The 11,977-nt window shown below is 46.1% G+C and overlaps 1 protein-coding gene across 3 annotated transcripts in view; it reads left to right on the top strand.

Moving 5' to 3' along the window:
* Positions 1-7,473, top strand: part of Rhoh (ras homolog family member H) — a 29,637-nt gene extending 22,164 nt beyond the window's left edge. The window contains exons 3-4 of one of the 3 annotated variants that reach the window (XM_021211159.1): positions 5,505-5,638; positions 6,136-7,473. In XM_021211159.1, the coding sequence (XP_021066818.1) occupies positions 6,352-6,927 (576 nt within the window). In that variant the 5' untranslated portion in view covers positions 5,505-5,638; positions 6,136-6,351 and the 3' untranslated portion in view covers positions 6,928-7,473. The remainder of the gene's footprint in view (positions 1-5,504; positions 5,639-6,135) is intronic. The other 2 variants (XM_021211160.1, XM_021211158.1) reach the window with 2 other exon arrangements.
* Positions 7,474-11,977: the final 4,504 nt, after the last annotated feature.

Below are 11,977 nucleotides of genomic sequence, written 5' to 3' on the forward strand. Positions count from 1 at the left end.
ACACACACACACACACACACACACACACACACGTACGTAAACAAATCGCACAAGTCAAGCCTGCCTATTTTAGTAGTTCTATCATTAAATACACATAAACGAAATGAAGGATAGGAGATTCACCTATAATCGCAGGTCCCAGGAACAACCCACCTTGGCACATTCAAGCAACATGTGGGAAGCTACATAGTGCAGCATAGATAACGTAGATTAACAGAGCCTGCTCTCCGCTGTAGAGAACTCTGCAGAGGGTCCTCCCCATTTGAGGCTGGCCCTACAAAAGATTCTCAAGGGAGAAAGCACAGCTAATTGCTAGTGTTCCAGTGATTTCTCCAGCTTCAATGCAAATTCCCAAATAAACCAAGGATGAAGGAAATTACATACAATATTCATTGCTTATTAATTTCTTTCCCTTCCACACCTTTGAGATCATTACTATCTAAAGTGTACTTTTGCTGTTTCAATTTAACACCTTCTGTTATTTTTTATTTTTATTTATTTCTTTATTTCTTTAATTTTATTTTATTTGAGACAGGGTTTCTCTGTGTGTAGCCCTGTCTGTCCTGGAACTCACTCTGTAGACCAGGCTGACCTCGAACTCAGAGATCCGTCTGCCACTGTTTCCTAAGTGCAGGGACTAAAGGTGTTTGCCACCACTGCCCAGCTCTCCACTGTTATTTTAAAGGATAACAATTACAGGAAGAAACTAGTTTATCCAATAGCTCACTATTCTTAGATAAAGTCTGTTATTTTAAACAGCATTAAAAAAAGAGAGAGAAAAAAAAAAGAGTGCAATCCTAGTTAGATATTGAATGTCACAGAGTTCCTGCGGAAGGTCCTCGCTGCCATGCATCTTCCCCCATGTTGGGTAAAGGATAACTTCACACCTGCAATTTCTCCAGCTCATTGGTGGGGACCAGACTGAAGTGGCCACCTTTTCCTGGGCCTGGCTTGGTCTGGGGGTAGTCTAAGGACTCATAACTCAGAGCTTGGAGACTTTGGATGCAGACATGTGGGAAGCCCTGGGTCTGGAAGGTGATGCTCTGGTTTAGGGTCGCTGTGATGAGGTTAAACGCACCTTGGGTTTAGGAATGCAAAGCTTGCTTAGACCCTTGGCCCTGGAGAACACATTAACAGTTGCACCAGGTATCTTGCCAAGGTAAGTCCTGCACAGGATCTGTTTGGAACAGAGGCAATCTGTGTATAGAAAATAAACTGACAAATGAATGTATGGGCTTCTTTTTATTTTGAAAGGGAATTTCATGACTGTTTGTAGTGTTTAGCAGCATAGTAGGGTTGAACCATTCAAGTAGGATTGAGAATTAGTGAAATTGAATAGGATAAAATAGAATTTAAGGTAAAGACTTTGCTGGGCAGGGGTGGCCCAGGCCTTTGGGAGGCAGAGTCAGGTGCATCTCTGAGTTCAAGGCCAGCCTGGTCTACAGAGTGAGTTCCAGGACAGCCAGGGCTACAAGTTGGGGGTGGTGGTGGTGGTGAACCAAACACCAACCAAACAACAACAAAAGAAAATAAAAGAGAAGAGAAAAGGCAAGATAAAGACAATATTTACTTACATTTTTCATCATTTTTTCATGCACACGGTGCCTCCTGCCCACTCGAGGTCCCTCCCACTTCTGTCTACCCCACCCCCCACAAACGTCTCTTTCCTGTTCATGTCTACTTATTTTGTTTTGTGACCCTCTGAGTTTCACCAGGACTATCTGTGTGACCATGAATCGGGAGTTGTCTCCTGAAGCTCAGCGGGCCTAGCAGTGGGTACACAACTGAAGAAAGCGTCTCTCTCTTGTCCCAGAGGCAACCGAGAGCCAACAGCTCAGCAGGAATGGGTAGAGTCCTGGGGACCCCTTCTACTTCTATGGCTGATTGTTAGGAGAGAGGTGTGAACTGCTGGACTGTTGTGGTAGCATCTTTTTGGGAGGTCGGATGGGGAGCACTTGCTCCCATGCCTCTATAGCCCACGCTAGCCTGGAACTCACAGCAACCCTCTTGCCTCAGCCTCATCATGTAAGCTCAGGATTACAAGCACAAACTGCTGTACACGGAGGGGCAGTGCTTGTGAAAAGTTACCTCCATCAAAGCCATCGACTCAAAACCCTCCACACAGTTACAGTTCAATGTTTGTTTTTAATTATGATGTACTCTGAAGGGGCTTTGCTTGACAAGGCAAATGAGAACTGTTCTCTATGTCAACGTGTGGTAAGTGCAGCAGGAACTAGCTACCTTTGCATCTAAAGCTGGTCCTCACGCGCAACCCGTGAGGAAGCAGTGTGGTTCCATTTTACAAATTCCGGCATCAAGTAAACACAGAGGGAACGATGGGGACAATGCAGAGCAACTGAGAGAGCATGGAGAAGTGGCAATGGGAGATGCAGGGTTGGGGGTCAAGGAAGACGTTTGAAAAGGGGCAGAACTTTGGCGTGAGTGAGGGGTGGGTTTCTGGCCACTAGAAAATCACTGAATTTGTCTATGGAAGGATTGTAGTGAGAAACTGTCTGTCTGTACCAGGTGAGAGTTGTGTGGTAAATGTTAGCCCTCGGAGGAAGAGGACTAAGATACCTCAAGCCCCAAGTCCTCTCTCTGCCTCCTTTTGTTCCTTCGTCAGAGTAGATCGAAGGTCCAACTTGTCCCTTGGAGCTCTCTCCCATGTGACACTGTGTCTGAACTGTGGAGGCCTGCAGAAGGTGCCCCCTTTCACAGAAACAGTAGGAAAAGAGCAAGGGGAAATCAAGCTACGAGATGAGACTCAGATGTGCTGGGACTGGAGGCTCATTCATTCCAGACCGAAGACCCAGAGAGGCAGCTTAACTGCCCAACACTAAGGATGTTCCTTAAAACAGCTCCAGAGGATGATTGAAGTAATTCTTCCCAATGAAGAGCCCCACAGAGGACACCTGGCTGGCTAGACACACGGCTCAAAACTCACTTTTATTTCCCTCCCACGAACCTTAGAAGGGATAACGTCCTTCTTTAGGAGAAATTTCACTAAAAGTCCATCAGCCTACATGCTGCCTGTGTGGGCCACCGTGGCTCTCCCGAGGATGCATGTGACATGTGCTGGGCACTGAAGATCATGTCTATATAGGGTGTTGCTCTAGCCTGGACTGGTGTGTTCTCTACCACTCCCCCAGCTCCATATATGGCCATCTGCGGAGGCCTGGCCCATCACTTCACCTTTAAGAACCGTGCAGGGGGTTGGTTCTTGTGCTACCGCCAGGTTAGGCAATAAAGGCTTTCCTTTGCCTTCCACCTCAGAAAGCTTGCCACGCCTCACTGTTTACAGCATGGGTAACTGAAGCCCTGGGTGTGCCAGTCAGTGACAATGGGCTGCTGTGGGAAGGCCACCACACCCAGATCAGAGCCTTTTTCTCCTCCATCTGGCATTTCTTTTGATCTCTATGGGGGACACGTCTCAGCATTTCTTTATTCCTGTACTATCTTACTTTACGCTATAAGAAGAAATTTCTGTCTTTTTTTTTTTTTAAATCTCATTTCTATGAGATCTCTTTAGCGAGGCTTCAAGTTTCTCGTGTGAATGAGCAACTGCTTGTCATTATATTTAGTAATGACTGCTCGCCAGTGATCATGCGTGCTTTGTGTTTATGTGCATATATAGGCACAGTTTGTTCATGGGATGTGTTAAGCCAAGGGTTTAAGCCCACAGGGGACTCTCAACAACCGTGTGAGACGGGTATTAGGATGTTGGCTTTTACTAGGAAGAAACTGAGATATTGTGAGGCTAAGGAACTGTTTGACTATGCCCATACAGGCTGCTAATTAGACACCTCGGATTCCATTCCAACGCTACCTGCCTTTTCCCCCCAGTCCTTTCTTTTTTCTTTTTTCTTCTTTTTTCTTTTTTTTCTCTTCTCTTCTCTTCTCTTCTCTTCTCTTCTCTTCTCTTCTCTTCTCTTCTCTTTTCTCTCTCTCTCTCTCTCTCTCTCTCTCTCTCTCTCTCTCTCTCTCTCTCCTTTTCTTTTTGAGACAGGGTTTCTCTGTGTAGCCCTGGCTGTCCTGGAACTCACTCTGTAGACCAGACTGGCCTTGAACTCAGAGATCGGCTGCCTGTGCCTCCTGAGTGCTGGGATTAAAGGTGTGCGACTCCACCGCTGCCGGGCTTCTTTTTCTCCCATTCTTAGCATGCCATCTCAGGGATGTTCTTTTACAGACACTCACTCAGGAATTGTGGCCGTAAACCCGTTAGAAATAAGGCACAACTGTGACATGTGCACCACTTTACTAATTACGTCCTACTACACTGGCAGGAAAAATCAAAGAGTGCTGTGTCATCTGTAAACGAGGTCACACATTCATATTTAGGCTGTCTATAGGCCTAAGGACCTTAACTCTAACTGAAATATTATGGAGCCCTTATGTCAAAGATCTGGTGACAAATGGGTGTCTAGGCCATCCTGCATGAGCATGTCCCACATATGTGCTATTGCAGCCACTATGCCAGGGACTTTGAAGGTTGGACATTTTAGTGTAAAAATGGAGAACATGATGGGTCCCCGTACAACTCATTTTTAGAGGAAACCAAGATTTGGACATGTTAAATAATTTGGCTGTGATCATATAGCTTATGTATTAAGAAGACAGAATTCATAAAAACCTTGTGTTATTTAACTCATTTGCAAAGGCTATCGCGTCTAATTAAATAGAAACTGCAAGTTGGCAAGGATATAAAAGGTCTTTGGAGGAATCCTTAGGATTAAGAAGGGTGATTTGAACCCTTGTCCTTCACAGGAATCTGCCTTGGGTGTGCTTTACATGGGATAAGCTTGACAGTTGCTGTCGGGAGGTGAAGAAAGCCAATTACACCAACAATCTTTACTCTAAAATTTGGTCTCAGACACCTTTCATTTGACTGACGTGGGGCTGGCCTTGAGAGAATGTGCTCATTGGAGAGCATACTGTGTGCTACTCATCAGATAGCATACTGTGTGCAAGTCTGAGCGCTTTGCTTGGCTCTCTCAAACCCACAAACAACTGAGAATCTGTTTTCCCCTTTATAAAATTCAGGTCCTGCCATCTTTGGGTTGTCCGGTTTAAAAGTTGGTGTTGAACATAATTGCTTTCAAGCAAGTTGTTTTGTTTACTTGGGGACCCACTGTGCAGATGGCTGTCCCATGTTGTTGAAGAGAGAAATAACTTAGTCTCCACATCTTTAAACGCATTACAGGCTTACACACTTGTAAACCGGGTATTCGAGTTTAAGCATCATGTCACTGTCTACACACAGCAGCATAGGCCACAGACCTGCTTTCAGCTGTGGAGAACAAGAACTCCAGAGATCGTCTTCCCCATCTGCAGCCAACCTTACCAAAGAATCTCAAGAGAGAAACCACTACAGTTGTTGATGTCGGTCCAGTGATTTCTCCTGCTTTGGCGCCAATTCCTTCGGAAGCCAAGGACTGGATGGTTACTCAACGAGCGAAGGAAATTATATACGGCATTTGTCGCTCATTGATTTTTCTTCCTTGCAGTTCCCAAAGTGGCTGAGATTTATGAGAACCGGAGGCCACACACACATCGCAAACCCAGCTAGCTGCCTTTGCCCGGCTGCCTTCCCGCTTCTTGGCCAGTCAAGAGCTGTTCACGAGAGTCATCTGCACACCAGGTAGGCATCTGAGGCCTTTTCCATATGCCAATCAGAGCCGTTCCTTATGTTATTATCAGACTGATCTTTTTTCCTTCCCTCCTCCCCTCCCCTCCCTCTCCCTCTCCCTCTCCCTCTCCCTCTCCTCCCCTCCCCTCCCCCTCTCCTCCACTCTCTGTGATCTCTTTCTACTTAGCCTGAGCTGGTCTCTAACTCAGGCTCCTCCCACCTCAGCCTCCTGGGTCCTGGGACTAGAGATGGGTACTGCCATACTCTCCATTCATGGGAGGATTTTTAAGAATAAACTGTCCTCCTGCCTTTTGGCCGGGAGATGTGTCTGAGTGCTAAGTGTTGGGTGACAGGTTCTAACTTTATTTTGCTAAGGGGAGGGTTGGGACTAGACAAATAGGGTTGAATGGCTACCCTGAGATGGGACCCCCATTCTTAGTCTGTCAACAAGGATGCTTTTTGCCTTCGGGAAGGAGAACCTCAGTTTCCCCCGTCTCTTTCTGTTCCAGTTGGCACCCAAGCTTCAGAGGTTTCCCAAGCGGTCACTGTTTCTCACCCGCGCAGACTGGAGAAGTACGATCTGTAACTGGTGTCTGAGCTTCTGAGAACATACGTCCTGGTTTCTGTCTCCTTACTCTATGGAACTGCTACAATAGCCCATTGAGCCCTTGAGGGTTCTTTCCCTTGGGAGCCTGGACTCTTCAGTAGGACTTCAGACAAGGAAGATGCTGAGCTCTATCAAGTGCGTGCTGGTAGGGGACAGTGCTGTGGGGAAAACCTCACTGTTGGTGCGCTTCACCTCTGAGACCTTCCCGGAGGCCTACAAACCCACGGTGTACGAGAATACAGGTGTAGACGTCTTCATGGATGGCATCCAGATCAGCCTGGGTCTCTGGGACACTGCCGGCAACGACGCCTTCAGAAGCATCCGGCCCCTGTCCTACCAGCAGGCAGACGTGGTACTGATGTGCTACTCTGTGGCCAACCATAACTCATTCCTGAACTTGAAGAACAAATGGATTAGTGAGATCAGGAGCAACCTACCCTGTACCCCGGTGCTGGTTGTGGCCACACAGACGGACCAGAGAGAAATGGGACCTCACAGGGCTTCCTGCATCAATGCCATCGAAGGGAAAAGACTTGCCCAGGATGTGAGAGCCAAGGGCTATCTGGAGTGCTCAGCTCTTAGCAACCGGGGAGTACAGCAAGTATTTGAATGTGCTGTCCGAACAGCTGTCAACCAGGCCAGGAGACGAAACAGAAGAAAGCTGTTCTCCATCAATGAATGCAAGATCTTCTAAACCCTGAGGTCCTGTGCCTAGCATTCATGAATGTACCTCAAAGACTCATGGGAGAGGGGAAGGGGCAAGCCAAGAGGACTGATGCTCTTTCTTGGCACATCTGAACAATCTTTCTGCATGGGGTTATGGGGGAGTCTGCCACTGATGCTTCCACTAACTCTACTCTGCAGAAGAACTCTGTGCCCAGCACAACCAGAGAGATTCCTTGGGAAGCCATATGAATAGTCCATCTTCAATGAGAGACTAAAACCACCATCCTAATTTAGACAATGAAGTACATTTCCCAACTATGCCATATTTAAACCCACATCTTATTTAAATAATAACCAAATATCGAGCTCTTGTTTTCATGCTTTGGGAATCTTTTCTTTGAAAAGGCAAACTGCTGTATGAGGAAAAAAAATAACCTTGTGGGGTTCACCCATATGTCTGTGGCGTTATTGTTTACTCCTGAATTTAATTTGGTTGGAACTACTTTGCGTGCTGTGTTTTTCTAGATCATCAGACTTTCCAATGACCATAACCGATCTCTGTAATTCATCTTCCATTTCCCTATTATTCAGAGTTGTGTATAAAATACAACTTCAGACCAGAAGGTATTTTAACACTGCCAAATGACTTTCTCTGTAATTACAAAAGAACATTTCTTATTTACGATATTACCTGTCACTCAGAGAACTCCAGTTACACACTAAGTGTTCCTGTCTCACTCATTAAGACTGAGATGGAAAGAAAAAAAAAAATCTTTCATCTAGAGAGTCGCACTATGCAAAGTGACAGTAGCAGAACTTGGGGTGGGTGCTGTTGGGGGACCCCTTCTCCTTGCCTGCGTCTTCTGACATGTACTTCCTGATTGGTTACAGGTCTCGGGAAAAGAGGGCAGGCAGGTGTTATAAATAATAGTTAATTGACTGGCACAACCCTATCATTTATTAATTTTAAGACTGAAAGCAATTAGAAAGGCACCTATATAGCATGCCTGTGTATATGTGTAAGGGAAAAGGCAGTGTTTATGGCTTTTACTGTTTCAGGAATAGATACTCACTTTTGAAAAACATTACAGATCTCAGGTTCGGAGACTGAGAAAGTTTCCTTAATCAGATAATAAAGAGTCCTTGGGAAATACTAACTGCATAGGGAGATGTGCACATATGCAATCCTCCTTCCTGATTGTGGGAAAGCGACGGCGTCGATCACCTTTTCTATACCCTGATGTATCATTTATAGTTCCAATCTGATAACTGGGAACACTTGACGCACCTTTCTTGGAGCTCGGCACTGTAGAGGGGTCGTGTGGCTGTCACCATGAAGGGCGAGAAGCCTGCAGGAGCAACCCTACTGAGGATTATGCTGACATAAGCAAATCAGCTTGTCACATGGATTCTCTGGCTGACTCTGTGGTTACAGTCTGTTAAACATATCCTAGAACGCCTCCCCCACCCCCACACTGCTTTCTCTCCTCTCTCCCTCTCTCTCTCTCTCTCTCTCTCTCTCTCTCTCTCTCTCTCTCTCTCTCTCTCTCCCTCTCTCCCCCAAGCTCAGTCACAAGCCTTGGGTAGAAGAATTACTTGCCATTTCCCAGGGCTAATTGTTTTCAGCTAATCTCTCAGCCTTCTGGTTCTGTGGCTTGTCCTTGTGGCTGGACCACCTACGTCCCTTGACTTGAGAGCTCACGTCTTCATCTTCCATTCATGGCACTGGGCATCCGGAAGGTTGGAATGTTGGAGGACTGAGCAGACAAAGGAGGAGACAGGGACTGTGTCCTCCAGGTCCCTCGTGTCCCTCTGATTTGCTCCTCATTCTCCAACACACAAAGGATCTTGTATTTATTTTTCTTTTGGAGTGTGTGTGTTGCTGTAAATTGCTGTAAATTGAAACTTCTTTTTCTCACACTGTTGCCCAGGATGACCTCCAACTTGCAGTGGTGCTCCTGTCTCCACCTCTCCAGGGCTGTGGCAATAGGCATGAGCTACTAGGCCTACCAAAGGTCTTTCACAACAAACCCAGCATCAAGTTTAATCTGTGGAATATTTTAAAACACACGGAAGAAACAAATTTCTACACACTCAGTTCTACACACTCAGTTGGCTGTCCCTTAATGCTTTTCTTTCTTTCTATTGAAGGGAGGTAGGGTTGGGGAGCGTCTAAAAGTGGGAAGGCCCCAGGGGAGGAAGAGGAAGTTTCATGGTGGAAACAGAGGAGGGGAGGCCATGGAGGCTGCTGATAGACCTGAGTGAAGTTCGCCTGTTGACAGGAGCCGCCTGTAAAGCTCCTTTAAGGAAGGAAACCTCACACTGGAGGGCAGGAATTCACGTGTGAATCCTCCTCCACGTGCACCTGGTGGAAACTGAACCGGCCAGGTCTTTCTTCTCTGTGTCCCCCAGGCTGTGCTGCCTTATAATTAGCTCCGTGTCCCCAGGGCCCAGCACAGGGAAGAAACCATAGCTAGATGAAGTTGTGTGTGAGAAAGGAAGAGATTGGACCTTAACGCAGTTCTGAGAAGGAAGCAGACCTGGGCAGGCCTGCAGGAGGAGGAGGCAAGTATTGAAGACAGGACTCTGTGGAGGGAAGCATACGTCACGGGACTGTAGGCTTAGCTTTGCACACATCCACAAAGGTGTAGGAGTCTCCCCTTCAATAGGTGTTTTTTGTATGCTTTGCCTTCAGTGTCCCAAGTAGCAAGATTAAATATGCTCATGTTTCCATAAAAAAAAAAAAAAAAAGTGGATTTAAGTGGTTAAGTCCATTTGTTCTGGCCTAAGCAGAATCCTGGAGGCTGGGAAGGCTGGGATCAAGTGCCAGTGCAGTCAAGCTCAGTGGAAGGACCTCTTCATCTGATTGGTGGCTTCTTGCTATGTCCTCATGTGTGTGGTGGGAGTGGGGGGTTGATCTATTCTCCTGAGAGCCTTCGTGCCATCTGTGAAGGCCCCACCTTTCTGACCACGTTATCTCTTAATCCTATCACAGTTGATCAGGCCTCAGAGGAGCAGTTTGAGGGGGAAGGGACCCACATTTCCTCATGCCAGTGCTCTTCTCTCTTACTTTATGCAGCCTAGCTAAATAAGGCAACAGAATAGCCTGGCCCCAGATGATGGGTTAGATGACAAGATGACAAAAGAAGCACCCCAATGGTTGAAGTATGTTGAGCACTTCAGATAGCTGGGCACTGTGTTAAGCTCTTGTGTGTCGTTATCACAACACGTGGTATGTAAGTGGCTCCCACGAGCAACTTGGGCCTCAGCATGTTAATGGGACAAGCCTGAGCCACACCGTGGGTGAGGATCAGAACTCCTAAGTCTGGAGCAGGTTGCATGGCTCCAAAGCTCTACTCAGAACCACCATGGCCCACTTCCTCCCTGAGCAGTTAGCTGTGTGGCTTTGCCACATCTGATCTCCCATAGCTGCAGGCCTCTCCCGCTACTAGTCAAAGAGCTTGTATTTAAAAGATGGTGGTGATGGTGGTGGTGGTGGTGGTGATGGTGGTGATGGTGATTTTGGCCTGTTCATTTGATATTGTTGTTGCTGTTTTAAGGAAGGATCTTGCTATGACCTCAAACTCCCAGTGCTCTTTCTGTCTTATATTATCCAGTGCTGGCATTACAGGCACACATCACCACACCCAACTTAAAAGGTTATTTTTATTTATTGTTTTGCATTTTACTGGTTATCAAAACCAAGGCCTCTTGAATACCAGGCAAGTGCCCCACCCTGAGCTATGCCCCCAGCCCCCAAAGATTGTTTTTAAATAAAATATTCCAAGTCTAATCTCCATCGTCCCCTTTTGATGTTATTTCTGGTAATGAGGCTATGTTTCAGTAACTCACTCAGTTTCATCTATTGCAAAGATCCCTATTTCTACCCTGGGATTTTCAGTGTAATTTCCTAGACTGCCTGTGAGTGAAGTGGCAGACATGAAATCCGACTTGACTTCATGCTCTCAACAGCTTGGACAAAATTCTGATTTCTTAACTTGCTATCTCACTCTTAAGGTCTCATCTATTCCCCGGATGAGCAACAGGGGAGAGGAGAGCCTGGCTCTGCCCTTTTGAGGATTTGATATCAAGTAAGGGCACTTTATGCAGCCTGAGATATGGTAGAAGCATTCCAGTTTGGCAGATCTGTGGTGTTATAAAGAGATGGGGGGGGGGGGAGTGGCAGAATGGAGGTGTGGTGAGTTGGGAAGGGGGGGAGGAATGCCTAAGCATGGGATCAGCCACAGGACGATAACAAAACAAAATAAATAAAATAAAATAAAAAAAAAAAAAAAAAAATCTGTGGAAATATAAAGAGGTGGGGGGGGGGGGAGTGGCAGACCTCTGTGAGTGTCGGTCCCCAGGGTTAGAAGGCAGTCCTTTGGGGTTGAGTAACTTCAACATAACTCTGTGGCAGGACTTACCAATCCTCAGATGTTGTCTTCTTCGATGAGGCAAAGAAATACAATCTCCAGCCAAGATCTCCAACAGCTTTTCACAGGATAAAAACAAGGCATCGTAGCTACATGTGCGGGGAGCTCATGAAGGCCCATGACTAGACCTACTGTCTGAATTATATATTGATATAAAACTCAATGCTATGTAAAAAGTCATAAATAATGAAAGAGTAAGAAGTCAGACTGTGAAACACTTTGGAGTCAGGAAATTTGAGTTGAATGTCTTACATCCCGAATTCCCTTTTCTTAAAACATAGGTCCTATGCTTCTAGAACATTCTATAGAGGGATTCAGTAATCATTGTGGGAGAACTTTATGCCTGTAAACTTTTGTTCGGTCATGTTATCGTGTGTCTGCAGGATCCCTGTGCTGAAATCTCTAATCAGATCAGAATGTTCTAGAGGTTTCATCATGCGGGCAACATGACGGGAAACCCACACAGAAGCAGATTCTGCTTATAATATTGTCAACTAATGCAAGATGGATAATGACACATAGAATAATAAAAATAGCAACAAACTCCATCTGAATGCCTACTGTCTCCAGGCCTGTGTCAGCACTTTACAGATACCTCAGCACACATGCGTACACACACACACACACACACACACACACACACAC

Source organism: Mus pahari, chromosome 13 (assembly GCF_900095145.1).
Source record: "Mus pahari chromosome 13, PAHARI_EIJ_v1.1, whole genome shotgun sequence".
In the NCBI taxonomy this organism is placed as follows: domain Eukaryota; kingdom Metazoa; phylum Chordata; class Mammalia; order Rodentia; family Muridae; genus Mus; species Mus pahari.